Source organism: Pelodiscus sinensis, chromosome 1 (assembly GCF_052426305.1).
Source record: "Pelodiscus sinensis isolate ZL-2025 chromosome 1, ASM5242630v1, whole genome shotgun sequence".
Lineage (NCBI taxonomy): Eukaryota > Metazoa > Chordata > Testudines > Trionychidae > Pelodiscus > Pelodiscus sinensis.
Window position 1 is genome coordinate 344,101,532 of NC_143052.1, and position 25,687 is coordinate 344,127,218.

Sequence of the window (25,687 nt, forward strand, 5' to 3'; positions counted from 1 at the left end):
GGACACAAGGCAGCGTCCATCTGGTGCCTACAAAAGGTGTCTCTTTGTTAATAAAAGCTCACCAGGTCCTCATGTCCTTAATCCAGCTAACCTGGTGCTGCCGTCACGGGATGCTGAGCCTGAAATAACACCTGAGCTGAAAGTGAGCTTGAGATTTGTTCCATGATCACTGAATTTTTAACTGTGAGGCTGGCTGCCAAAAGCAATATTGGGGCAGCTATTCTGTCTTGTCAGGCAAACAAATCTCTCCTTGGCTTGCCATTTAAAAATGTCTCTAGCCTGCATCCCTTCAGTCAAGGGTTTTCTGGATAGACAGAAACATCAGGCAGGGATGAGGGAGTCAGAATTGTCCTCTTGTCCCCAGACCTTTCACTTTGATTCTGTATCAGCCAGAACTTGGTTTGCTTTTAAACATGGCAGTGGCTTTTTGGGGGGGCGGGGGGGCGGCGCCGGGGTTTGGAGAGTGAAAGGGTTAATCCCCCCTTTTTGCCCTGCAGAAGGCAGTGGGTGGGAAGAAGGACCGCTCGCTCTTCCTCTTCACGGACCTCCTCGTTTGCACCACCCTGAAGCGCAAGTCGGGGTCTCTGCGCCGCAGCTCCATGAGTCTGTGAGTAAAGCAGCGATCGACCTGGAGAGAGGGTCAGGGCTCGCCCAGTGAAGTTGCCAGTCGCCATGGTGATGGGGGCCACATGCGCACACCTGGAGACAGCTGCTTTCACCCCACCCCAACCATCCCTGAGCAGTTTGAGCTTTGCTTGGATTTCTGAGGGTCCAGGCCTGGGCGCAGGGGCACCAAGGAGTGGGGGCACAGCCCAGTCACAGGGTACGGGGGCATGGCCCAAACCCAGCAAGGTCCTAGCCACTCCTCTGCCCGCCCAGACGGCCCTGTCTCGCACCACTTTGAACCCAGTGACCAAAAGTGAGTGTCCCTCGCTAGGGATGTAAAATCCCATTTAATTAGTTAACTGGTTAAACATTATGTTTAACTGGTTAACCGATTAAATGGGGGTGAGCTGGAGCAGGCGGGCAGCGGGTGGGGCTGCTCCAGCCCCTGCCGGTTAACCATAATCAGCAAATGTTACTGGTAAGAGTGATGCTTTATGGGTTAACCAGTTAACCATTCAGATCCCTGCTCAGAACCAGACGAGACAGGACTGCAGGGCCAGGGTCCAAAAGGAAATAACCTGTCCCCACACCTCCACCTCCACCCCCTTTTCCATCTCGCTCCGTTCCCTCTTGTGGCTTGGGAATCATGTTGATCCCGTTGTACAACAGGCAGGCACCTCCCCAAGGGAGACCCAGCACTCTCCCTGATTGGCAGGCCCTTTGGGACCAGCACCTGGGATCTGTGGTGTTTGGTCGGTGAAGCCCGGTTCCCTGGGTTGGTTCTCACCCCGTTTGGATGGTGGCTCTTTATAAGAATCCAAACACTGTCGAGACTGAAGGGCCCCAAGGGAGAACTGCCCTATGGGGCTGTTCTGTGGGTACCCATGCCAGGCGCTGGCTCCAGTGGGGCACAAATGGACCACTCCAGCCTTCTTCCCCTTACACAAGATTTATTTGGAGCAGGGCAGGTGAACTATACATTCCCTCCCCGAGCAGAGCCTGTCTCGAAACGTACTGGAAAGGCCCAATCATGCCACTGTAAAGAGGCACCTCTTATCTGCCCCAAGCTGCTGCAATGAGAGAGGATTGGAGGGAGTCCTCTCTCCCTGGGAAGAGCCAAATCCCTCTTCACCAGCCCCACCCTAGAGCCCGGACCCCCAGACACAGTCCTCACCCCCTCACACTCCAACCCTGTGTCCCAGCCCTGAGCCTCCTCCCACACTCTGAACCCCTCACCCCCACTTGCCACACACACCGTCCATGTGCAGATTGAATTTCGTTCTGTGCACCAGTATGGATGGGAGGTATCACACTTAACAAAATTCATTCCTCACATCGACATAAAAAATTAGAGGGAACACTAAGTGAGACCCAGGCATTCTGATTAGCCTGTGTGGGGTGGGGGATCCTCTGGAGTCCCCCAGCAGTGCCCCAGAGTGAATCCTCAGGGGCTATTGCATCAGCCCCCTCCCCATGCACACGCACATGTCTGTCTGTTGGAGTGAATCAGACTCACAGACTTGATACTGTGCTGAGAACACTCTGTGCCATGCAGGATGGGTCCCTAATTGCCCATCCAGGGACGTCAATTTTCCTTTCTCCTCTCTGTTTCCCATTCTCTTTCCCCCTTTCATTCCCAACCCCCCACAGCTGGCCCTTTGGCCACAGAGGGGAACCGCGCCCCTCTCGAATGTGCCATGAGGGCGGGGGAATCGAAAGGGTGACTATAGCTCACTGGGCGCTCTGCCCATCACGCTGAGGCCCTTGGAACGTGTGGGAAGTCTGAGCAGGGGCTGAGGAATAACTCAGCTGGGATCCCCCAGAATGCTAGCACCAAAGCCAGCCTTGTTCTCCATCCTACCTCCGGTGACTCTAAATGCTTTGCCCATCCACAGTGTGCCAGGCCTGGGCGCTGTGCTCCCGTGAGCACACAGGGATGTGACCCAAACTTCCCCGAGTTCTGAGCTGGAGAAAAGAGATGGGTGTGATGCACGCTGGGTCCTTCCTGCTAAGACAACCCAGCTGCCAGGGCTATTTTTAGAGCCTCCATCTCTTCCTGTGTTAAGCATGACTCTCTCACTTGCTACCCTCACCATCTAGTGGTCACTGTCAAGACTGCAATCCTTGAATTCATTCATGTCTCTCTTTCAGTTACACGGCCGCCAGTGTTATAGACACAGCCAGCAAGTACAAACTGCTCTGGAAATTGCCCTTGGAGGATGTGGACATTGTGAAAGGTCTGTACTGACATTATCAGCCATCATTTCTATTGCAGCCTGCCCAGAAGCCCCAGTCAAGATCAAAGCCCTGGTGTCCTTTGCGTTGCACAAACAAAAGAAAAATGTCTATGCCCCAAAGTGTTTACTAAGGCTATGTCTAGACTGCAGGCTTCTTTCGAAAGAGGCTCTTTCGAAAGCATCTTTCGAAAGAGCCTCTTTCGAAAGATCGCGTCTAGACTGCAGGCGGATCTTTCGATAGAGGAAATCCGCTTTTTCGAAAGAGAGCACCCAGCGAGTCTGGATGCTCTCTTTCGAAGACGGCCTCTTTACATTGTAGAACGCCTTCTTTCGAAAGAGGAACTTTCGAAAGAAGGCGTTCTTCCTCGTGAAACGAGGTTTACCGCCATCGAAAGAAAAGCCGCGTTCTTTCGAAATAATTTCGAAAGAACGCGGCTTGAGTCTGGATGCAGGGGAAGTTTTTTCGGGAAAAGGCTACTTTTCCCGAAAAAACCCCTGAGTCTGGACACGGCCTAAGTGTGCCACCTTCAGGAGTAACCTGCCTGTTACAGCAGCGAGGAGTCCCGTGGCACCTTATAGACTAACTGAAGTGTAGGAGCATAGGCTTTCGTGGGCAAAGACCCACTTCGTCAGATGCATGTAGTGGAAATTTCCAGAGGCAGGTATAAATATGCATGTAAAGTGCTGTAGTAGTGCTGTGTTGGGCCACATTATTCCAGGGACAGATTTGTTTGCACCTCACTCTGCTCAGCTGTTTTACAGTAATCTTCAAAATCTGCATATTTATACCTGCCTCTGGAAATTTCCACTATATGCATCTGACGAAGTGGGTCTTTGCCCACGAAAGCTTATGCTCTTACACTTCAGTTAGTCTATAAGGTGCCACAGAACTCCTCGCCGCTTTTGCAGATTCAGACTAACACGGCTACCCCTCTGATACCTGCCTGTTACATTGGCTCAGGGGCAAAGTGTCCCTCATCTGGTCAGGTCATGCTGAGCGAAGCTCCATCTAGCAACTCCCCCATGTAAAGTGCTGTAGTAGTGCTGTGTTGGGCCACATTATTCCAGGGACAGATTTGTTTGCACCTCACTCTGCTCAGCTGTTTTACAGTAATCTTCAAAATAGCATAAACATTTAAATAGCTGAGAAACCTCTTGTTCCCCAAATGCTACAGCACCCAAGCCTCAAATAGCTCCAGAAATGCAATTCCTACTAGTGTTTTGTGCTCTATTTGTAGTACATTTCAGTATTCTTACAGGGATCTGCAGACAATGACTCACTCAGTTACTGAGTTAAATACGGGCTACCTCTGTACACCACGGCCCTCTGCTGGTTAGGCTCAGGACCTCTTGACTGTGTGTCATAAGCTCTCTCCTGCTAGCAGCTTGGTGGAGAGTCTTCGTTAGCTCAAGCGGCAAACCCCTGTGCTTTCGAGGCAGGAGGATCAGAATTCTATTGTGGTGATGTTCCCAGTAGCTGTGGTTTGCAGCCTAGCAACAGTCAGCCTGTGACACTTTCTGTTCCTTAGCAACAGATGCACACTAAATAGCTGACCCATTCAGCACATTTCCTATTGAGCTGCGGAAAGCAGTAGAAAATAGACAGTTGGGAAAGTCTGTTGCAACAACCCTACGTCTCATAGGAGCACATGTAAGATCCTCTAGGAAATGTCAGCAGAGGATGGAGGAGGCAGCCTAGCAAGCCTTTTCCATCGGTTACTTTTTTCAAGTCACACCTGTGTCAAGGCTCCTGGATCTCTCGTCTTCCTACCCAGCCAGCACAGGCTGATACAGGGAGACCTCTGTGTTCCAAACTGGGCCACTGCTGGGCAGAGCAGGAATAAACGGCAAACTGTGTAACAGGCTGTGGGCCAGGATCTCCCAGAAGGCTCAGGCCAGGCAGTGGGAGGCCAAAGGGGCACTGAAGCATGAGGTGATGCACACCCTGTACACAGGCTGCTCTACAACCCTGAATAGCACACAGCTCACCAGCCACTCCCACCCTTGCCCTGGCCCAGGGGATATGGGGAGAAGTGTCCAAGGGGCAAGAAGGGGAGTGGCAGGGAAGGGCCATAGCAGGGCCCAGAATCTGGCCCTATATCCCTCTACAGCCCTTATGGGAATAATCACAGGTATCTGTGCCTCAAGGCCCCAGGCCTCTCGCCAGTGCCCAGCCTGAGTAACTCAGCTGGCGAATGCAGAGGAGTCCTGCCCAGACCCCAGGGTGGGAGCAGAGCTGTTCCCAGTCCTTACCCCAGTGTAATTGCTTCCTAGCTGCTTCAGTCCGAGTGAGTTGGGGTGGGAGGCCTGGGGGGGCAGCTGGCCCCCCTGGGCCAGGGCTCCTGATGGTGTAAACACATTTATCCTTTGGCTCCAGAGAGTGCATCAGCTCCTGCATCAGTTTCCCTCCAGGATCGAGTGCTGCGAGCAGGCCCAGGCAGCCGGGAGGGGATGACTCACCGAGCCGTGGGCCCTGATGACTCTAGCAGGGGCTCTGCCGTGTGGGAATCGCTCTATGCATGAGAACCCAGCCCTCACGATGAGCAGAGCCAGCTGGCTGCTGTGTGCAGCAGTGCTCTGCAGACGCTGAGCGTGGGAGAAAGGGGGAGTGTCGGGCGGCCTGACGCCCATCACAGCATCCCTTCACAACCCCAGAGTGCCCCGGCACGGACGCTCCGTGAGCAGTGACGACCCAGGCTCTCTGGGTCACATTCACCCCCATGCAGGCCAGCACAGGGTACGGGCACCATCAGCTGACCCACTGAACAAGCCCCCGGGTCTTGCATTTTCTGGCTGACCTTCATGATCCAGGCATGCCCTCCCCAGCTCCTGGACAAGCCAGTGGCCTCAAAGCATACCTAAGTGGGCCTTTGCACTGGGATGAATTTCACCCATGTAGCACAGCGAGCACCTCAACCTCTAACGGGGCTGGAGGAGCAGGTCCGGTCCCAGGCCTGCAGAGCAAGGTAGCCCCAGGAGGTCCCTAGAATGGAGGTGGAGGCAGCCAGCCCATTTGATTTATGCTGGGGGCTGGTTAGAGATGCGGCGGGAGCCAGAGAAAGGGGGGTGCACCCTGAGGCCAGACAAGGCTGAGTCCGAGATCAGCTATACAGCACCCAGTCGCCTAGCAGTCAGTGTGGGAGGAGGGACTCCTGCCGGGAGAGCCCCGTCTGACCCTTCCAGCACAAGCTGCTGGAGAACAGGAGGAGAGCTGTGGGGAGACTCTAGCGAAGCTCAGTTTGTATGTGGCAGTGGAGAATCCAGGGGGGAAAGGGTTAAATGAAACACTGAGCGAGGGCAGTACCATGATCAATGCTCCCTGTAAGTTGGGTGCCTGTGCAGTTGCTCAGGAGAGATTCAGATGCCGCCCGGCTGATGAACAGAGCACCCACAGTTGGGTTGTTTGGTTTCTCCTGGTGGTGCACATTCACACATGCCTCGGTGCACATAAAATGTATTCCGCACATGGCTGGAAAATACCCGACCGTGGGCCGAAAAGACTAGAAGGAACATTGATCCCTCCTGCCCCAGCCACTGCCTCAGCCCCTGTTGCTCTGTTTGCCACACAGGGGCCTCCCAGTCCACCAACCGCGAGAGCATCCAGAAGACGATCTGCCGCCTGGACGAGGACCTGAGCACTCTGGGCCAAGTCAGCAAGCTCTCTGAGACCCTCAGCTTCCCCCACCAGGTGAGAGCGGGGCTCCTTGCAGGGACAGCCGGGGCCCTGGTTTAACCATCTCCCGGGCTCAGCTAGCATCAGCCCTGTCCAGCCACTGCAGGAGACGACCCATCCTACGGCACCCTGGAAATACTGCTCCTTGGACAAGATCGCACCCAGCGGTTTCCCGTGAGGTCCCCAGGGGAGAGCTTGACCTGGTCCCCCAGCAAGGGCTCATCCCCTCTCCCCCAGCTTCACTGAGCGCCCAGTGCCCCCTATAAATTTGTATAAACATCCTGGCAGCTGCTTTGCCAAGTGATGTGGCCTCCCTTCTTCGGCTGCGCTCAGCAGGCAGCACATGCAGTTAAATCCTACCTGGCCCTTTCCTGTGCTCCCTCTGCCCTGCTGGAGGTATCCCAGGCCAAGGAGAGGGTTAATGGGGCTGGTCAGGAAAGGGGGCAGGTAAGATTCTGATATGCAAAGGGATGAGGGAGGCTGCTTTAAAAGCCAGCAGGAGCCATTGTGAACATGAGGTCTGATCTCTCCCCATGCTGTCTGAGCACTCCCATGGATTGTATTAGGAATACACCTAGACTTTGTCTACACTGCCAGCTTTGCCGGCAGTGCCTAAGCAAATGAAGCGCAGATTAGCATTTTGCCATGCTTCATTTGCATAATGTATTCAAGCCATTTTTGCACAAAAACAAGCAGTGTGAATGCGGGGGTTTTGCGCAAAATGGGAGGGTTGCACCAAACCCTTCCCCCGTCCACACTGCTTGTTTTTGCGCAAAAACGTCTTGAATAAATTATGCAAACGAAGCATGGCTAAATGCTAATCCGCACTTTATTTGCATAGGCACTGCTGTCAAAGCTGGCAGTGTAGACGTAGCCCTAGAGCATGGGCAGTCAGTGCCAGTGAGGGGACAAGACTCTGGACACATACACAACTCACATGAAATTCACTGAACAGTGTTAACAGACTGAACCACCCGGGAAAGAGTAGACACCACCCTGTATAGAGCTGCCGAGATGTCTTTAATCTGGCCCATTTAACACAGAGCGTTAAATGGGGGAGTGGGGTTTGTAACCTCCCTGATAGAAATTTTTTGTCAAACAATTTTTTGTCTGTGGCCCCTTAGGGTATGTCTACACTACCACCACGAGGAGTACAGGTAGTTCGGAATAGCTTGCTAGTCCGAACTATCTAGCCCGTGCCGCGTGTAGCCGCGCGGCACGGGGTTCGCACTAGCCGGCTTTTCAAAATGGCGGCGCCGGCTTTATGCTAATGAAGCCCGGGAAATTCAAATCCCGGGCTTCATTAGCAAGTTCGGTATGCATACATTACCCCCCTAGTTCGAACTAGGGGGGTAGTGTAGACATACTCTTAGAGACTAACCAAAACATATAGGATCATGAGCTTTCGTGGGTAAAACCCACTCATCTGAGGAAGTGGATTTTACCCACGAAAGCTCATGATCCTATATGTTTTGGTTAGTCTCGGAGGGTATGTCTACACTACAAAGTTAATTCGAACTAACGGACATTAGTTCGAATTAACTTTGATAGGCGCTACACTAGCGCTCCGCTAGTTCGAACTTAATTTGAACTAGCGGAGCGCTTAGTTCGAACTAGGTAAACCTCATTCTACGAGGACTAAGCCTAGTTCGAACTTACTAGTTCAAATTAAGGGGTGTGTAGCCCCTTAATTCGAACTAGTGGGAGGCTAGCCCTCCCCAGCTTTCCCTGGTGGCCACTCTGGCCAACACCAGGGAAACTCTACTGCCCCCCTCCCGGCCCCGGAGCCCTTAAAGGGGCACGGGCTGGCTACGGTGCCCGTGCCAGGTGCAAGCCTGCCAGCACCCAGCCAGCAGACCCTGCACCTGGCACGGCTCGAGCCAGCCACCCGATGCCCCCCAGCCCTCCCCCTCTTCCCGGGACCAGGCTGGCGGCTCCCGGGAGCTTGCCCGGGACCGCAAGAGGCAGGCACCCGCCTGGTCTAGTGCGGACATCGTGGACCTCGTCCACAACCTCCACACTAGGCACAGGAAAGTGGCCATCTAGGGCAGGAGAGCTGCCAGCCTGGCCACCCAGGAACAGGTGTGCATGAAAATCAAGGTGGTCCACTGAGACCCCCGACCCTGAGCCCTGAGCTTACAATGGCCGTACTGGGTCAGACCAAAGGTCCATCTAGCCCAGTAGCCTGTCTGCCGACAGCGGCCAACCCTAGGGACCCTGGAGGGGATGGACCGAAGACAGTGACCAAGCCATTTGTCTCGTGCCATCCCTCTCCAGCCTTCCACAAACTTTGGGCAGGGACACCATTCCTACCCCCTGGCTAATACAACTCCATGGACCCAATCTCCATCACTTTATCTCACTTCTCTTTAAACTCTGTTCTAGTTCTAGCCTTCACAGCCTCCTGCAGCAAGGAGTTCCACAGGTTGACTCTTTGCTTTGTGAAGAAGAACTTTCTGTTACTAGTTTGAAGCCTGCTACCCATTCCTTTCCTTTGGTGTCCTCTAGTCCTTCTATTATGGGAACTAATGAAGAACTTTTCTTGATGCACCCTCTCCACCCCACTCATGCTTTTATAGACCTCTATCCTGTCCCCCCTCCGTCTCCTCTTTTCTAAACTGAAAAGTCCCAGTCTCTTTAGCCTCTCTTCATATGGGACCTGTTCTAAACCTCTGATCATTTTAGTTGCCCTCCCCTCTCCCAGCCTCTCTCTTCCGCTCTCCCACCTCCTTTTCCCAGTCTCCCCGAGTTTTGTTCAATAAAGAGAGATTCTATTTTTGACCACACGTTTTCTTTATTTTGTACATCAGGAAGGGGGTCTAGGGAGAGGTAAGTGGAAGGAGGTGAGGGAGGAATGGGGTACGAGCCCCCGATGGGGAGGACTGGGCTGGCTCTGCGGGCTTCTGCGGGTGGAAGCTCTCCTGCAGCCCCCCAATTGCTCCCTCTCCCCAGATCACAGCCTGCGGCAAGTGCAGCCAGGCTGATGGCCGAGTGCTGTGATGTGCCCAGTGTGGGTACTCCGGGCAATCCAAGCCAGCACCCAGCCAGCAAGCGGGGCACCCCTGAGAACTGTCTGTCCGGGGTGGGGGTCGGGACCCTTTAAGCGCAGCCCTCAGCTAGCCTGAGACAGCATCTCCACGCTCTTAAGTCCTCCTCTGATGCCCTGCCAGCACTGCTTCCGGCCATCCTTAAGCCCTGTTCAGGGTCCACTCGATGTGGACTTGCTAGTTCGAATTAGCAAAACGCTAATTCGAACTAGTTTTTTAGTCTGGATGCGTTAGTTCGAATTAGCGCTGTAGTGTAGACATACCCTAAGGGGCCACAGGACTACTTATTTTTAAAGTTACAGACTCACATGGCTCTCCCTCTGAGATTTTTTGTCTTGTTTGTTTTGTGAGATTAGAAACTAAGGTCTTGTCTACTCTATTCCCCTGCCTCCACTTGGAGAACCAGCAGGATATGACATGAAATCTCAGCAGTGGAAGTGGGGAAGGAATCAGTGCGTTTCCACCCATTTTGATGGAGCAGCAACAAGAGGTCTGATCCTTTTTGTGATTTGCATTTCGCTTACCATCCATTTAACCTGAACACCTGACAAACAGTGGGGGAAAAAGTCCTCATGAGTAGAGATCCAACAACATCTCTCTGATAGCGGTGTGAAAATTCTTGCTCCTGATCTCTTGGTTCTTGACTGAGAAATGCAACAAAACCAGGAAAGACAGGCATGGGGAGTGAGCTATCTCTAGCTTAAGGAAACAAGCAAAAAAAAAATGGTTTTGTTTATAAGGCCACAAAACCCTTTTGTGTTTTTCCTTCGCAGGTCAGCATTAAGGATGATGGTAGTGATTAGAATTCCAGTGGGCTTGTCTGCTGGAACAGGGGACTCAATTTGAGATCTCATCTGGTCCTGTGTCCATGCTCTGTGTCATGGTAGCAGTGCAGAGAGGCCCCAGTACAGACCAGAGCTGTATTGTGCTGTGCCTACAAGCAGTGAGAGGTAGTCCCTGCCCATACGAGCAACACCCTACTGGGACAGAAAAGGTGCACTATCTTCCTCATGTTGCACAGGGGGCCTTGAGGCACAGAAAAGCAAAATACCGCGCTCAAGATCCCATGGGGAATCTGTGGCAGAGCTGGGCATTAAATCCACTTTTTCTAGGTGCCCATCCCCCGCCTTAACCACAAGACGCTTCCCCTCAGGATTACAATGCTCTCCCTGTTCCTTGTGCCTCCTCAGAGCCTGGATGATGTCATCAAAGACCTGATGGCAGCCATCCACCGGGAGCTGGCGGAGAAGCAGTCCCTCTCCTTCAGCATGTCCTTCCCACCCAACAAGGTGGAGCTCACCACCACCAAAGCCGACGGCACCGAGTCCTTCATCTTCGAGTTCCCCAACCCCGACGCGCGGCACAGCTTTGAGCACGCCTTCGAGGACACCAAAAAGAAACTGGGTAACTAGCTCCCCAAACGGGGGCCTGATGTGATCCCCGCTAAGCACCGTGGGGCAGGTTCCCACTGATGCTAGTGGGAGTTGACTCAGGGCTCCAGCTGGCATATTTTTCTTGAGAGCCAGGCCCTCCTTTGCTGGTGAGCTGGCTAGGCATGGCCTGGCTGGTTCACTTCAGGGCTGGGAGACTGCCAAGAAAAACCCGGCTGGTGCAGAGAGTTCCACTGATAATCTATCAGATGGGCACCCTTTCTTCTGGGTCTATGAAATCAACACCCCAGTGTTGGGGAGGTGCTACGGGTAATTGATCAGCCCTTGAAAGATCCCAAGATGTGTTTTGCCGAGACAGCAGGTGGTTCTCCTTTGTGCCTGAGAATCACAGAACCACAGGGCTAGGAGGGAACGCAAGGGCATCTAAGCTAACCTCCTGCCAAGATGCAGGGTTTAGCCAAATCCAGTTTGATAAAGAACATGCAGCCCATCTCATCTGCAGCGTCAGCGGAACGCCATGTTCTCCACTTTCTGCGCTAAAACAGTGTCCAGGGCTGCTGCATTTCACTGGTGCTCTTTGTCTCTATGGTGTGCAAAACCTTCTGGGTTGGGGCATCTGCTGCTGGCTGCAGTTACTGCTATGGATGGCTATCGGCACAGATCTAGCCTTCCTTGTCTGTCTTTTCCCACTTCCAGCCTCCCACAAAAATTGCCTGGACCCGGAGTTCCTGAAGGCGATCCCTATCATGAAGACACGCAGTGGGATGCAAGTATGTTGGCCTTTTATAATCCTACCCGCAGAGCAGGGGTGTTAAAATGTGTTTGTGTTTGTAAACGTGTAACCTCCACCCTGGGGAGGGCGGGTGCTGGCTGCACATGCAGAGAAGGGAGGGGACCATTCATCTTTCATGGGATCACTGTCCCAGGTCATCAGAGCCAGCAGCGCCTTTGACACAGGCCACCAAGCAGCCATCAGATCATAACAGCTTTTGGCTGCTCCTGGATTCGCACCAGGGAGTGAAAGGTTCCCTGCCCTACAGGGGGCACTGGGATGCCGCAGAGCCATGTGACTGGACGTCCCTGGAATGATAATACCAATCTGTCTGTGAAAGGCAAGTGCCCCCCATTCCATGGGAAGGAGAGTGGCTCTGGGGCTGCAGAACAGGCTGGTGCCCCCAAACGAGGGGGCAGATCTATGTTTCTCCCCCTCCCAAGATCACACAGAGGTGAGAGCAGGCCTGGCTACATTCCAGCCCCGCATATGCATGTGCCAGGGCGGGGGGCGGGAGGGGCTCAGAGTCTGCTGGGATCTGGAGATTGGGCTGGAGCAGCTGCTGTGCTTCATGAAATCGGGCCAGCTGCTGGGGAAGAATTCTCCAGCCCAGCTAGCCCAGCCCCACCTTGCAGCCACAGCAGAGATGCCCAGCCTGGAAACGGGGCAGGAGCGCAAGTGTCAGCCACCCGGGGCGGAGAACAAGACATGGCCTCTGAGGGGGGAGAGCATAGGTGCACAGAGCACCAGCCCCCAAGGAATTGCCGTTGGAATGGCAGGAACTACTGGGACGCCCCTTCCCAGCCTAGAACCAGCTGCTCCCCATTCCCCACCACTCAGTAGCTCCCTTCATTCCCCCTCCCCAATTTCCTGTCCCCTGAGTGGCTCTGCGGGAGATTTGGCAAGGAAAGAGCTCCGGGACGGTGTCTGGGAGATCGCTGCTAGCCTCTGCCCTGCTGCACTGATTCATCTCCCAGGGGTGCTGCCCATGTCAGCTGTTCATCCTGAGCTGGGGGACCTTCTGTGTGAGTTCCTGGGGGTTGGCTGCCACCACCAGTGTGAGTCTCTGCCCTGGGAGATGGGACAGGCTGCAGGTTGCCCTGTGTCCCTGTTACACAGGGAATCCAGTCGCTCTGCTGTGCCTAGCGGTGGCGCATGGGGCCTTTTAGCAGCCTGTCTCGTGCTGGGCCATGGCCTTGGCCACCACCCTAAGCCAAGCCAGTGCTTGCACAGCACAGCTCCATGGGTCACAGCTGAGTTCCTGGAAGGGCTGCGGGGAGCCGGCCCTCTTCCCTCACCCACGGCTGACCCAAAGCTGCAGCATGCTGCGGGGATACCTTGATGCTGCTGGGATCCAGCTTGCCCCTCAGCTGATGTACATGGCCCTAGCTCCACTGAAGTCACAGGAGTGACATTAGTTGACACTTGCTGAGAATCTGCCCTGGATGAGTCAGTGAGTATTTCATCTCCTTGTTAGACACTTTTCCAAAAGAGCAGGGGTGTTACCCCGAGGCCCCGGCCAGATTCCAGTGGGTGATGTACTGGGCATCTCTATTTCTCATGCTAGGGTATTCTCCTTCACCATCTGCCCTCGTTCATTGGGTGGTGTTTTTGTGAGCTGTTAAGCAGTTGCCATGTTCCACCCCAGAGGTAGCGTCGTGCCAGGGGTGACACCTAAGTATTGTTTGGGATGAAGAGGGCTATGGAAAAGGAAACCCTCTTTATTCAAACCAAGGGACAGCCTCCTCGAACAAAGGGTAGGAATAAATGGTCAGTTTTCAGAATGGAGAGAGGTAACTAGTGGTGTTCACCAGGGGTCTGTACTAGGACTCGTCCTATTCAGTATATTCATAAATGATATAGAAAAAGAAGTAAACAGTGAGGAGCCAAGTTTGTGGATGATACAAAAGCACTCCAAATAGTTAAGTCCTAAGCAGACTGAAGCGTTACAAAGGGATCTCACAAAACTGGGTTGACTGGGCAAGAAAATGGCAAATGAACCGCTCAAGAGAGAGATCTCGGAGTCATTGAGAATATTTCTCTGAAAACAGCCACTCAGTGTGCAGCGGCAGGCAAAAAAGCAAACAGAACATCGAGAATCTTCAAGGTTGGGATAGAGTATAAAACAGAGAGGCTGTGTCTACATTGGCATCCCTTTCCGGAAAAGGGATGCTAATGAGACACATCGCAATTGCAAATCCGCGGGGGATTTAAATAAATCTTTCAAGTAGGAATAAGAGATCCTCCGGAAAAGGGCTTATTTTCCGGAGAATCATGTCTAGACTGGCACTTTTCTCCGGCTTATCCCCAAGCCGGAAAAAAGCGGCAGCCATGTAAATGCAAATGCCGCGGGGGATTTGCAATTGCGATGTGTCTCATTAGCATCCCTTTTCCGGAAAGGGATGCCAATGTAGACACAGCCAGAATGTCTTAGTGCCTGTGTATTAATCCACGGTGCACCCACATCTCAAACACTGCATGCAGAGGTGGTCACTCCATCTCAAAAAAGATATATTGGAAAAGGTACAGAAAAGGTCAACATAAATAATTAGAGGTATGGAACAGCTTCCATGTGACGAGACATTATTAAGACTGGGACTTTTCAACTTGGAAAAAGAGATGACTAAAGGGGCATATGATAGAAGTCTATAAAATCATGACTGGTGTGGAGAAAGTAAATAAGGAAAAGTTATTTTCTCCTTCTCATAATACAAGAACTAGGGGTCACCAAATGGCATTACTAGACATCAGGTTTAAAATAAACAAAAGGAAGTATTCTCACAGTGCATGGTCAATCTGTGGAACTCCTTGCCAGAGGATGTTGCAAAGGCCAAGACTATAACAGGGTTCAAAAAAGAACTAGATAAATTCATGGAAGATGGGACCATCAATGGCTGTTCACCAGGATGGGCGGGAATGGTGCCCCTAGCCTCTGTCAGAAGCTGGGAACGAGTGACAGAGGGTGGATCACTTGATGAGTCCCTGTTCTCTTCATTCCTTCTGGGGACCTGGCATTGGCTGCTGTGAGAAGACAGCTAAACAGACCATTGGTCTGACTCAGTCTGTCTTTTCTTACGTTCTGCGCCCTCTTCCCCCCGCCCCCAAGCTAGCAGCTTTGAGACATTCATCATGAAGCCCTTTCAGTGCAATTAAAAAATGACCTGACACTTCCTTGTCTTTTGCCCCCTTCCAGTTCTCTTGTGCTTCTCCCAGTCACAGCAGCCCCGAGAACGCCTACGAGGTGTGGGTGTGTAACAGCGATGGCTACGTGGGGCAGGTCTGCCTTCTCAGCATCAAGAAGGAGCCCTCGGTAGAGGCCTGCATCGCCGTGTGCTCGGCCAGGATCCTCTGCATCGCTGCTGTGCCAGGCCTCAAGAGGAGCTACAGGTACCAGATGCCAGCGCAGTGGTTCCCAGCCTGCAGCCCAGTTAGCACACGGCTAGAATTTGCCACGCCGGTCTGGCAGGGGGTGGGACTGGCTGAGTTGGGTCAGTCCTGATGGAGCTCTTCTACCAGCAGCGGGGCCTGTAGGTGTGGTGGGGAGAAGAGTGTGAGTGAGCGGGACACCAGGCAGTGCGGGGGAGTTGTGGGGAGTTCTGGGCAGCATATACCTGGGACTGGGGTGGGGGCTGCGGCATCATCAGGTTTTACTTGGGGTTCCACTCCTGGGAGTGGCACTGCAGCACCCTGGCTGCCCGCCCCAGTGCCGCAGGGTCCCAGCTCACTGCCCCATGCCACAGGGTCCTGGTTCCTAGCCCCACACTGTGCAAGGGTTTCTAGGCAGGTGGCACAAGGCAAAAGGATCCCGAGGGGGGGATGCTGGCCATAAGGGTCTGTGGGGAGGTTTAGCCTGTGAGGTATACTAAGCATAGGGGTTTGTGGAGGGGTTAGCCTGGGGGTGCTTGGCATAGAGGTCTGTGTGAGGGTCTAGCTGGGTGGAGGGGTGCTGGGCATAGGGGTCTGTGGGCGAGTCTCTAGGCAGGTCTGCCCCTGAGGGGAAGGGGCAGGCTGGCAGTGCAGGGCTGGACAGGCCAGTGTGTGTTTGGCACAGTGGTTCTCAACCTGAGGCCTGCAGTGGTGGAGAAGCGGAGAACCACTGTCCCAGTGCATCTGCAGCTGGAAGCAAACAGGGACCAAGCAGGTGGGGGCTGATGTGGGGTGGAGCGAGTTGAGCGCTGGGTATCCCCAGGGGCCGTCTGGAGGGGAAGGGGCCCCGGTTTGCCATACGACACCATTGCAGCATGAGGCATCAGAAACAAACAGGAGCTCCCTAGGAGAGCTGTGAGGAGAGGCAGGCTGGCCCAGTGGTCAGGGCTAGCCTGGGACTCCGGAGAGCAGCATTCCTCTCTCTCCTCTGCCAGACTTCTTGTTATAATGGGAGGTAAAACCTGGGACTTAGTCTCTGTACCCTGGTTCCCCAGCTGTCCAGTGGGGCCCTAGCACTGCTTTACCTCACAGGGGTGCTGGGAGGATAAACGCATGAGAGACAGTGAGGCACTGTCCCTGGGTCCCCCACCCAGGCTCCGGTCCACGCACCGACCTCTCCACTGCAGCTTTACAGCCCTGCAGCCGCGCCCCGTAAGCCCAGGTCAGCTGCCACGAATTGGCTGCGGGTGTTGATTGCAGTGCAGGCATGCCTAAGTTCTGTGCCAGCCACTGGAAGTATTTGCCCTTAAATCTGCAGGACCGTGCTGTACAGATGTGCTAATGTTGGTCTTTTTTGGAGATCCAGAATATTTGTGAGCCCTGGCTGTCTCCGGCCCAAGACAATGAGACATCTGGCTTTCCAGGCAGAAGGGGAGAGGAAGCTAGCAGATAACAGTGCTTATTAAAGCGCCAGTGTAGGTTTTCTGCAATATGCGGCATCTAGTAATAGTGTTTGAGATTTAATCCTCACAGCAAGCTCTCGTAGGCAGGGGAGACATCTTATCCCCATTTTAAACATGGGGAAACTGAGGCACAGCGGCTTTCCCAATGCACAGGATGAGTCAGTAGCAGAGCTAAGACTAGAATCCAGGCCTGCGTCTGATCCACTGGCCTCTCACATACATATCTCACTGGTGGCTTAGCCACATTGTGAGCAATGCAGTCATGCCAGGCTTCCTCCCTTCCTGTCGCCGTGCCCCATCCAGTACAGGGTAGGATTTGCCTGTGTGAATGTGCTCCTGGCTTTACATCAGCCTGTCACTCTAATAACAGGGAGCGTCCCGAGTCCCTGGTGAGTCCGACCTCCGAGCCAGCTCCTTCAGCGCTGGACGACTCCGGGCCCCAGCAGTGCCTGCACATCTCCATCTCCGGCTCCTCCATAGAGCTCTCCGAGCCCATGGACAGCGCTAACAGGGAGCTGATGCCTTTTGACAGCGATGACACAGACGACGAGTCCTCTCCAAGCCCGTCAGGCACCCTCCAGAGCCAGGCCAGCCACTCCACCATCTCCTCCAGCTTTGGAAGTGAGTCACCAAATCGTAGGCCGCTGATGACTGAGCCCTGCTATTATCAGGGAGCTGGTTGTGACCCTAATGCTTTCCATTATAAAGGATCCTTGTGACTTTTCCATAGAGAAGCTCTCCCACTGTCAGTCATTGCATCAGGCGTTTGATAGTCAGCAAGACAGTTAATTTTTTTTCCCTTTAAAAACAAAATCTAGGAAACGACACACAAAAATGATATTAAAAGTCATTGCTAAGGTTGCAAAATCAAGCACTTCAGAGATGTTAGAATTGTTCGGTGTGTGTGTGTATGTGAGAGAGAGAGAGAGAGAGAGAGAGATGATGCAGTCTTGAATCAGATACTGTTTTTTCACAGGATCCCAGCCTCATTGAGTGCACAGGGTGAAATCCTGCTAACTAAATGCTTGACTTTGCAACCTAACCTACGTTCTTTGAACATTCTATTAATATGTCATAAATATCGGTGTCTGCAGTGCGGCCACGTTAGTCCCAAAATGTGAGAGAGACAAGTCAGGAGAGGTCAGATATTTTATTGACCCAACTTCTGAGGGTGGAGGCATCTGAGCTATTCAGAACCAGAGAGCATGCTCCAGACCTGCGCAAAAGAGCTCTGTGGATCTCGAAAGTTTGTCCCTCCCAATCACAGAATTTGGTCCAATAAAAGGTATTATCTCACCTACTTTCCGGTAAGCTGCATGACCACGCATCAGGCAGTCAAGGGCTGTGTGTGCAGCCAGGGTGATGGGACTGGAGATAGGTATGCAGTGCTGCAGCCTTAAGAGACACCTCTCCTCTGGCGCCAGCCTCAGAGCTGTTGCAAACAAGGAGAGGCGTGTCGCCCCAGACCCCAGCTCCAGAGCAATCTGCATACCTCATGCCTAGCCCCACACATCCCCACGGCCAAACACTGTGCCCTAGCCCTGAGCCCCTTCTCACATTCCCAACCCTCCCCCGCCACTTGTCACCTCCATGTTGGTGCACATAACATTCATTCCGTATCTGGGTGTAAAAAATTAGACCATTATCTCTCATACCTATATTTGAAACCTTTTACCTGTATATTGAATACATTGCTAATCTGGGAGTCCTGACTGCAGAAGGGTCAGAATCTGGATCCTGATTTCCAGTATAAATCCAGCGTAACTCCACTAAGTAAATGGATTTACTGTAAATTTGGGTCAGTGCATCTGAGAACAGAGTCTGCCCTCCCTCGTCCCTTCCTTGCCCCCTACAGTGGGTTTGGGGTTGATCCAAGAGGATGAAAAGTGCCATGGAAATGTCAGATTTATCATTTTTAATCAGTCCCAACGTCTGTCTGTATGTAACTTGCCCAGGGCTCCTATCAGAGAGCATCTATCCCCAGTGCAATACAGCTGCAGTATGAAACATCCTAGGTCAAACCCTTTCCTCATCTGCACCAGCATAGTCCCCCCAGGACCTCCATCTGGTGCCTAGACACCATGGTGATGGGTGCAAGAGACATTTTTTAAAATAGACAAGGTTAAACTGGTGTTAGCTGGAAATCTGCGAGTTACTCCGGAGTCACACTGCTCAGAATCTGATCCCCAAACGTCCTGGATTGTGTATTTCTATCACCTCTCCATGTCCAGATGAAGAGCTCCCCAGCTCCAAAGATGTGGCTGCTGAGACGACCAGCTCGGAGGAGGAGCAAGAACCAGGCTTCCTTCCCATCTCCAACACCTTCAGCCAGAACAGGAACAGCGAGAGCCCCGTGGATGGTCGGGCGATGAGGCGGTCGAGCCGAGGGTCCTTCACCAGGGGAAGCTTGGAGGACCTGCTGAGCATCGACCCCGAGGCCTATCAGAGCTCAATGTGGCTGGGCACAGAGGATGGCTGGTGAGCCATCTGGGCATAGACATCAATGGGATGTGGGGAGGGCGATTTGGGGGGACATCGCCTGATCCTGCCCCCAAGCATTGCTGAGCTAACTCCCTCCGGTGGCATCTTTAATGGAGGGCTGCACTGGAGTGAAGCTGCCGACATGGGCGTTATTGGCCGGGGGGTGCATAGCATGCTGGGAAGGGGGGATGATGAAGAGGAGTCAGGTACTGTCTGGAGTAATCCTGAGAGCTGCGGGAGACGGAGAACAGAATGTCTTCTCAGTGCCGGTGGAGATCCTGGGCACACACCAGCCTGGTGTAAGCAGGTGCAGCTGCACTGTTTGAATTGGCATTGTGCCCGTTTGCACCAGAAGAGTCTCATCAAATCCTGGGGAGACATATTCGCTGGCTAGCGGATGACCCAGGCCTCTTAAATCCAGCACCCTCCCTGGGAGTTATGGGGCCCTACACAGCACTGTTAAATTGGTGCCTTTATGCCCGATGGCAGCCGGAGGATGGGGGGCAGTTTTTTTAGAGATGAGATTTTATAATTTTATAATCTCAGCAACAGACCAATATAAGATCTTTAGAGCAGATTTTACACTTAAGGACCTGTCAGCTTCAGGAACTGACAGTGTATACCTGGGCTTGGCAACTGCCTGCTAAACGGTTCATTGCCACTTGAATGGCTCTTTCACAGGTTCTGCGAATAGCTCTGTCAGGCTTTGTCACTTTACGTTAACTAGATCCTCTCTGGAGGAAGCAGAGCCCCAGAACAGAGGTAGGAAGAGGCAGATGGGTGGACATTAAGACTCAGAGGTGCCCCAAATGTTCAGGTGCCCTAAGCAACATTGCATTCTGCATATGGGTAGGGGCTGCTTAAATCCACCTGGTTAAAGATCTGCCCACCACCCCGCACAGCACATGTGCATGCCCGTGTAAATGCACGCATACACACGCACACTCAGTCACCGCATAGTGCCCACATCCTGCTGAATCTGCACACACACAGGCATGCAGGATCTGACAGCCCGTTCTGGCCTTAAACTCTATGACTGTGTATCCATCCCCATGTGCACAGCATCGGATGAGATATGCAAGCACACATTTATGTGTACACAGTCCATGCACACACAAGCCCGAAGAAGCAGAATGGAAATGTCTGGAAGCCCTAAGACCAAAGCGTGGCCCTGACCCCAGAGCTGGGACAGGGCTCATGCGGTTTGTTGGTGTCAGTGGCCCAGGGGGTTATGCTGATGCTTTTCATGGGCCATTTGCAGGCCCTAAGGAAGGGAGTTTGCACAAGAGCTGATTTTCTGAAGGGTCTTCCCCAGCCAGCTGCAGGCTGCGTTGCTCAGTGTTCTGTCCCATAACTACAGACACTTCTGCCTGCACACGCCCCTCATAGGTACATAGACACCACGCTGCCCACCCATACCAAGTGAGCAAGGGATCAGTCTCTTCAGCGCCAAAAGCTCTGACCCCTGCCATGTGAACGAAGAGAACCACTATGTGGCTCCCTGACATGGAGTCCACTAGAGGGCAACCTAAGTACAGCGCAAACACACCACACCTGTGGAACCTGTGGAACTCATTGCCAGGGGATGTTGAGAAGGCCAAAACTATAAGTAGGTTCAAAAAAAAGCTAGATAAGTTCCCGGAGGATAGGTCTGTCTGTGGCTATAGCCAAGATGGGACACAACCCCATGGTCTGGGTTTCTCTAGCCTTTGACTATCGAATGGTGGGATTGGTCAGCAGGGGATGGATCACTCGATAATTGCCCTGTTCTGTTCATTCCCTCTGTAGCACCTGGCACTGGCTGCTGTTGGAAGCCAGGATACTGAGCTAGATAGGCCATTGGTTTGACCCAGTGTGGCCCTTTTCTGATATAACCCCTTAAGCTTTACAAAGGGTGGAACTCGCACACACACACACGCGCGTGCGCCAGGGTGTTTCTGTGCCACCCAATGCTGCATGTTCCAGAAAGCGGTGAGCCAGTGCTAGGGAGCATTGTAAATACCACCATTCCCAGCTGCCCTGCAGGTGAGTTTTGCTGCCCTGTCACGGGTGCCAATGGAGAAGGGAAAGGAAACAGGCTGAGCAAAGCTACCAAGTGGGTTTGCCAGCTCTGAGATGTGGTGCAACTGGTGCTGCTTTGGGTTTCCCAATATCTGGGCCGGGTCAGAGGGTTGGTTCCATCAACCAAGCCAGAGGAACCTCAGCTGCCTCCCTTTGCCTCCTAGCATCCACGTGTACCAATCCTCGGACAACATCCGCAACCGGAAAAACAGCATGAAGATGCAGCACTCGGCCTCCGTCATGTGCATCTTGTAAGTGGTACACGAACCGTGGCATCGGCTCTGGCCAGGGCCCTGCCCAGGCCTCGGGGGGTATGTTCATCCCGCAGTGCAGGCTCCAGCCCAAGCCCAGGCATCTGTCACATAATTAAATAGCCCTTTAGCCCAAGTCAGCTGGCTCGGGCCAGCTACAGGTGTCTGATTGCAGTGCAGACGTATCTAGGTGTCCCCGTGATCTCAATAGCAACTAATATGGAGCTCGTGGGGAAGGCACTTGAGGGGATCTGCCTGTGGCACCTTTGGCATTCACAGCCTCGCTCTGGGCCTCAGTTTCCCCAGCTATCCTGCAAGGGGAACACTCCTTCCTTTGCCCTCTATTCAGACTGTAGATGCTTTGGGGCAGGGACCATTTCTTGTGCAGTTCCTCATGCCGCGGGGCCCTGAGCTCAGCCGATGGTGGGGAGAGTGGGAGATGGAGCTCTGTGGGATGCTCTGTTAGAGAAACTGGAGGTAGGTGTTGGGGATAGGTAAGAGCCGTTGATATGGGGCACTTTGGGGAGGGGAGGAGAGACTGAGGTGCAGCGAGCAAGCAGACTTTTGCAGGAGAGCCTAGTTCCTTCGGAGCGGCCTCCTTGGACAAGAGCTGCCACGGTGACGTCCTTCACAGGCTAACTCTGCAGGCTTCTCTCTCCTGCAGGTATCTGGACAACCAGGTCTTCGTGTCCCTGGCAAACGGAGAACTCCTCGTCTACCAGAGAGAGGCAGGTGAGTCTGAGACGCCGCCACCCCACTGCACTGCCTGGTAGCTGGCTCAGCCACCAGTGCCCTCGGAGATGGGTTAGCTTTGACCGCACCACTGTGCAGATGGGGGTGGGGACAAGAGAGGTGACTTAGCTGAGGGCCCACAGTGAGCCAGAGTCCTGATTCCCCAGCCCCCTCTCCAACCTCTACCATCACATCCGCCGTGACTCTCAATGTGGGCCAATGTTTTCAGAAGCAGCCACTAATCTGGGGCACCCAAAGGTAATGGGCACTTCCTGGGCACCCAGAGTTAGCAGGCACTTGGGAACAGGTTGCCTTTCAGGCTGCCATTTTGAGGGCCCGATTCTCCTCTTTCTCTCCTGGAGTAAATCAGGAGTCACGTCACTGGAGCCCAGGCCGTCAGAGCGGGGTACGACGGGGAGAACCCAGCCTTGTGCGATCACTTCGCAATGAAGGGTGCCCCAGCGCTGCTCATGGTGCATGGAACTGGAGAGTCCTGGCCAGACTCTGCCCTCTCAGACACCTGGTGCCCCCCTCGGCCGTAACCCACTAGAGAGCTGGGCTCGGAGCTAACACGGTTTGGACAGGCAGAGTCAGGTGCTGCTCCCAGTGACACTGGTGCGGATCAGGAGTGATGGTGCTGCCGGTAGTGGAGTCACTCCGGAATGACACTGCTGTGACTGGGGCAGGATTCAGCCCAGTGGTGACCATTGGAAATGCTGGAGGTCGGAGTTAGTCCCTTGGTTCTGGGTGTGAGGAAGGTGTCAAGGGCTGTGCAGTGTCAGAGCCCACAGTCTGGAATGGGGGGAGGGGCTCTGGGGCCTCCCCAAATGCACAGTGGAAAGAATCTGAGGCATGGTTACGTTGGAGGCCGGCTCCTCCCACCCCAGGCCTAGCTGGTAGACTCCACATCTCGGAGAAACATCTGGGGATGGTGGAAGGAGAAGGAAAAATGCTTGAGGATGCAGGTTTATGGCCACAGGTTCCCAGCCTGACTCCTGGTGCCAAAGGGGCTGTAGTGCAGAGTCGCTAGGAGGTTGAGATGCAGCCTAAGGGAGGTGGGCACTAAAAATGACTAGCCAGATGACTTGGCTGCAGAGCAGCCATGGCTGTTAGCCCGTGTAGCCGTAGTCTGAAGGGCCTGAGCTCTGCCACATGCATCCTGTGTGACCTGGGGCAAGTCACTTAACTTCCCTCTGCCTCCGTTCCCCCATGCAATGGGGTTAATAGCACAGACCTGCCTCACGGGGGGCTCCAAACCATCATCGGTGCTCTGAGCTCTTCTCTTGGAAGCCACAACCAAGATGTGCAGTGTTACTGTCACAACAGAAGTGTACAGTGTTAACCCCATCTCTGCCAGGTGGTGGTGGTTTGCATGGCCCAGAGCAACACTGCACACACACCAGCCCAGTGGGAGGCACTAAATTAAGCCTTGAAAGACCTGCGGTCTGCTTTGCCACTGATTTGCCTGTGGGGCCTTGGGCAAGTCACCTAACCTCTCTGCCTCAGTTCCCCACCTGTACGATGGGAATAACAGCACAGCTCTGCCTCCCCAGGGTGGTGTGAGGAGCTTAGATGCTGTGACAGTCGGCAGCTAGAGGCACTCACAGCATCACCGACATGTCATGCCTGTTTCAGAAGCCAGCCTGGTTTAACAGGAAATGTGTCCACCAGCCCACATGGCTGCTGTGCTGCCAGGCCCTATGGAAGCAGCTAAGGAGAAGACAACTGCTGATTTTCTCTTTCTCTGTGCAGGACACTTCTGGGACCCCCAGAACTCCAAGTCACTGTCCATTGGCTCCCCAGGCAGCCCTGTCACTAAGATGGTGTCGGTGGCCAGCAAGCTGTGGTGTGGGTGTCAGAACCGAGTCATCATCCTCAACACGGCCACGCTGCTTCAAGAGGTACCCACTCGCTCTTCCTGCCCCCAGGAGGGCTCAAACACGGGGACCCAGGCTGGCTCGCAGTCTGGTCGTGAGCTCTGGAGCCAATCCAGGGCCTAATGGAGTCTGTGGAAAGATTCCTGTTGATTTCTATGAGCTTTGCATCAGCCTTTTAGTGCAGAGCATGGCGCCATCTCTGTCCTGGGGGAAATACTCCAGCCCCTGGCAGTGAGATGTGGTTAGCCACCAGGGTCTCCCCTCGGTTGTTTCCTACACCAGGGTATGTCTACACTACCCCGCTAGTTCGAACTAGCGGGGGTAATGTAGTCATCCGCAGTTGCAAATGAAGCCCGGGATTTGAATTTCCCGGGCTTCATTTGCATGAAGCCGGCCAGCGCCATTTTTAAATGCCGGCTAGTTCGGATTAGAAGCCTAATCCGAACTAGCTAGTCCGTGCCGCGTGTAGCCTCGCGGCACGGAGTCCGAACTAGCCGGCATTTAAAAATGGCGCCGGCTGGCTTCATGCAAATGAAGCCCGGGAAATTCAAATCCCGGGCTTCATTTGCAACTGCGGATGACTACATTACCCCCACTAGTTCGAACTAGCGGGGTAGTGTAGACATACCCCCAGTCTCCAAAAGACCATATTCTGCCCTAGGACAGTGCATGGCCAAGCCCTGTTGTCTTTGGGCTCCTCTGAGGATGCACCTAGCAGGGACCAGTCCCACTGGGTCTGCCGCACCCTTTCCATCCCCCTTACCCATAAAGAATGGTAGCCTCAGACACACCAGAGCTTGTGTGGGACGAGAGTCACCCTATGAGCAGAGCTCCATGTGGAGATGACCGCGGGGGAGATGCTGTAGGACTGCACAGGAGTAGCGGCCCCTACTAGTCACCACCGAGGTGGGTGCTGTATAGAAAAGATTAAAGGCAGGGACGGAAGGGTGAACCTGTGGTTAAAGCATGCGTCCCATCAGGACGGTGTGTGCAGCCCACGAGACATTGTATGTACTGTTGCCCACACGCAGGGTTGCCAGATTCCGCTGGTTTCCATCCATGTAGGTTTTTTCCTGCTGGTGTTGCTAAAATGACACAGGCGGAAAGCAAGGGCGGGTGACGTGAGGTGTGTGCTGATTGCACACGACACGGAGGCTGTCTCTACACTACAAAGATAGATCGGAAAATAAATGCATATCTTTTTCTGATTTACTTCCGAAAGAGGCTTTTCCAAACTTTGGCCTGTCTACACAGGGTCAGATTTCGGAAAAAGCTCTCTTTCGGAACATCCCTTCTTCCTTGTAAAACGAGGTTGACCAGAGATGCCGACAAAACGCATCCGCTTTTCCGACACTTTTTTTTGGAAAAGCGGACGCGTTCCTTGGACGCGGCAGAGCTTTTCTGGGATACCAGAGGTGTTCTGGAAAAGCTGTGCAGTCTAGTCATAGCCTGACAGTGAGAGCCATGTGCTCCCTCCGCATCCAATCAGAGCGCAGCTGCAGTTCAATCCGCACGCCCCGCAAATTTAAGGTACACAAGTGCAGTTAGCAAAACTGCCCTGCCCTGGGAGCCTGTCTTAGTTATGAGATGGAGGAGGGCCACTCAAGTGGCCCACTCACTAGCCTTGGTTGCCCATTGCTGAGCTAGAGCCTGATTATTCAAGGGGCTAGCACTCCACTGGCTTCCACACGAGGTGTCTAGTACCTCTGAAAACCTTCCCCAAAGTGTCT

At 53.6% G+C, this 25,687-nt stretch overlaps 1 protein-coding gene across 1 annotated transcript in view; it reads left to right on the forward strand.

The window, feature by feature from the left end:
• The window catches only part of ARHGEF17 (Rho guanine nucleotide exchange factor 17), a 255,902-nt gene that overhangs the window by 218,307 nt on the left and 11,908 nt on the right, over nucleotides 1-25,687 (forward strand). The window contains exons 8-18 of the mRNA XM_014577378.3: nucleotides 498-607; nucleotides 2,758-2,843; nucleotides 6,413-6,531; nucleotides 10,754-10,967; nucleotides 11,651-11,724; nucleotides 14,920-15,113; nucleotides 16,926-17,176; nucleotides 18,787-19,033; nucleotides 21,262-21,348; nucleotides 22,013-22,080; nucleotides 23,833-23,981. Coding sequence (XP_014432864.3) covers nucleotides 498-607; nucleotides 2,758-2,843; nucleotides 6,413-6,531; nucleotides 10,754-10,967; nucleotides 11,651-11,724; nucleotides 14,920-15,113; nucleotides 16,926-17,176; nucleotides 18,787-19,033; nucleotides 21,262-21,348; nucleotides 22,013-22,080; nucleotides 23,833-23,981 — 1,599 coding nt within the window. The remainder of the gene's footprint in view (nucleotides 1-497; nucleotides 608-2,757; nucleotides 2,844-6,412; nucleotides 6,532-10,753; nucleotides 10,968-11,650; nucleotides 11,725-14,919; nucleotides 15,114-16,925; nucleotides 17,177-18,786; nucleotides 19,034-21,261; nucleotides 21,349-22,012; nucleotides 22,081-23,832; nucleotides 23,982-25,687) is intronic.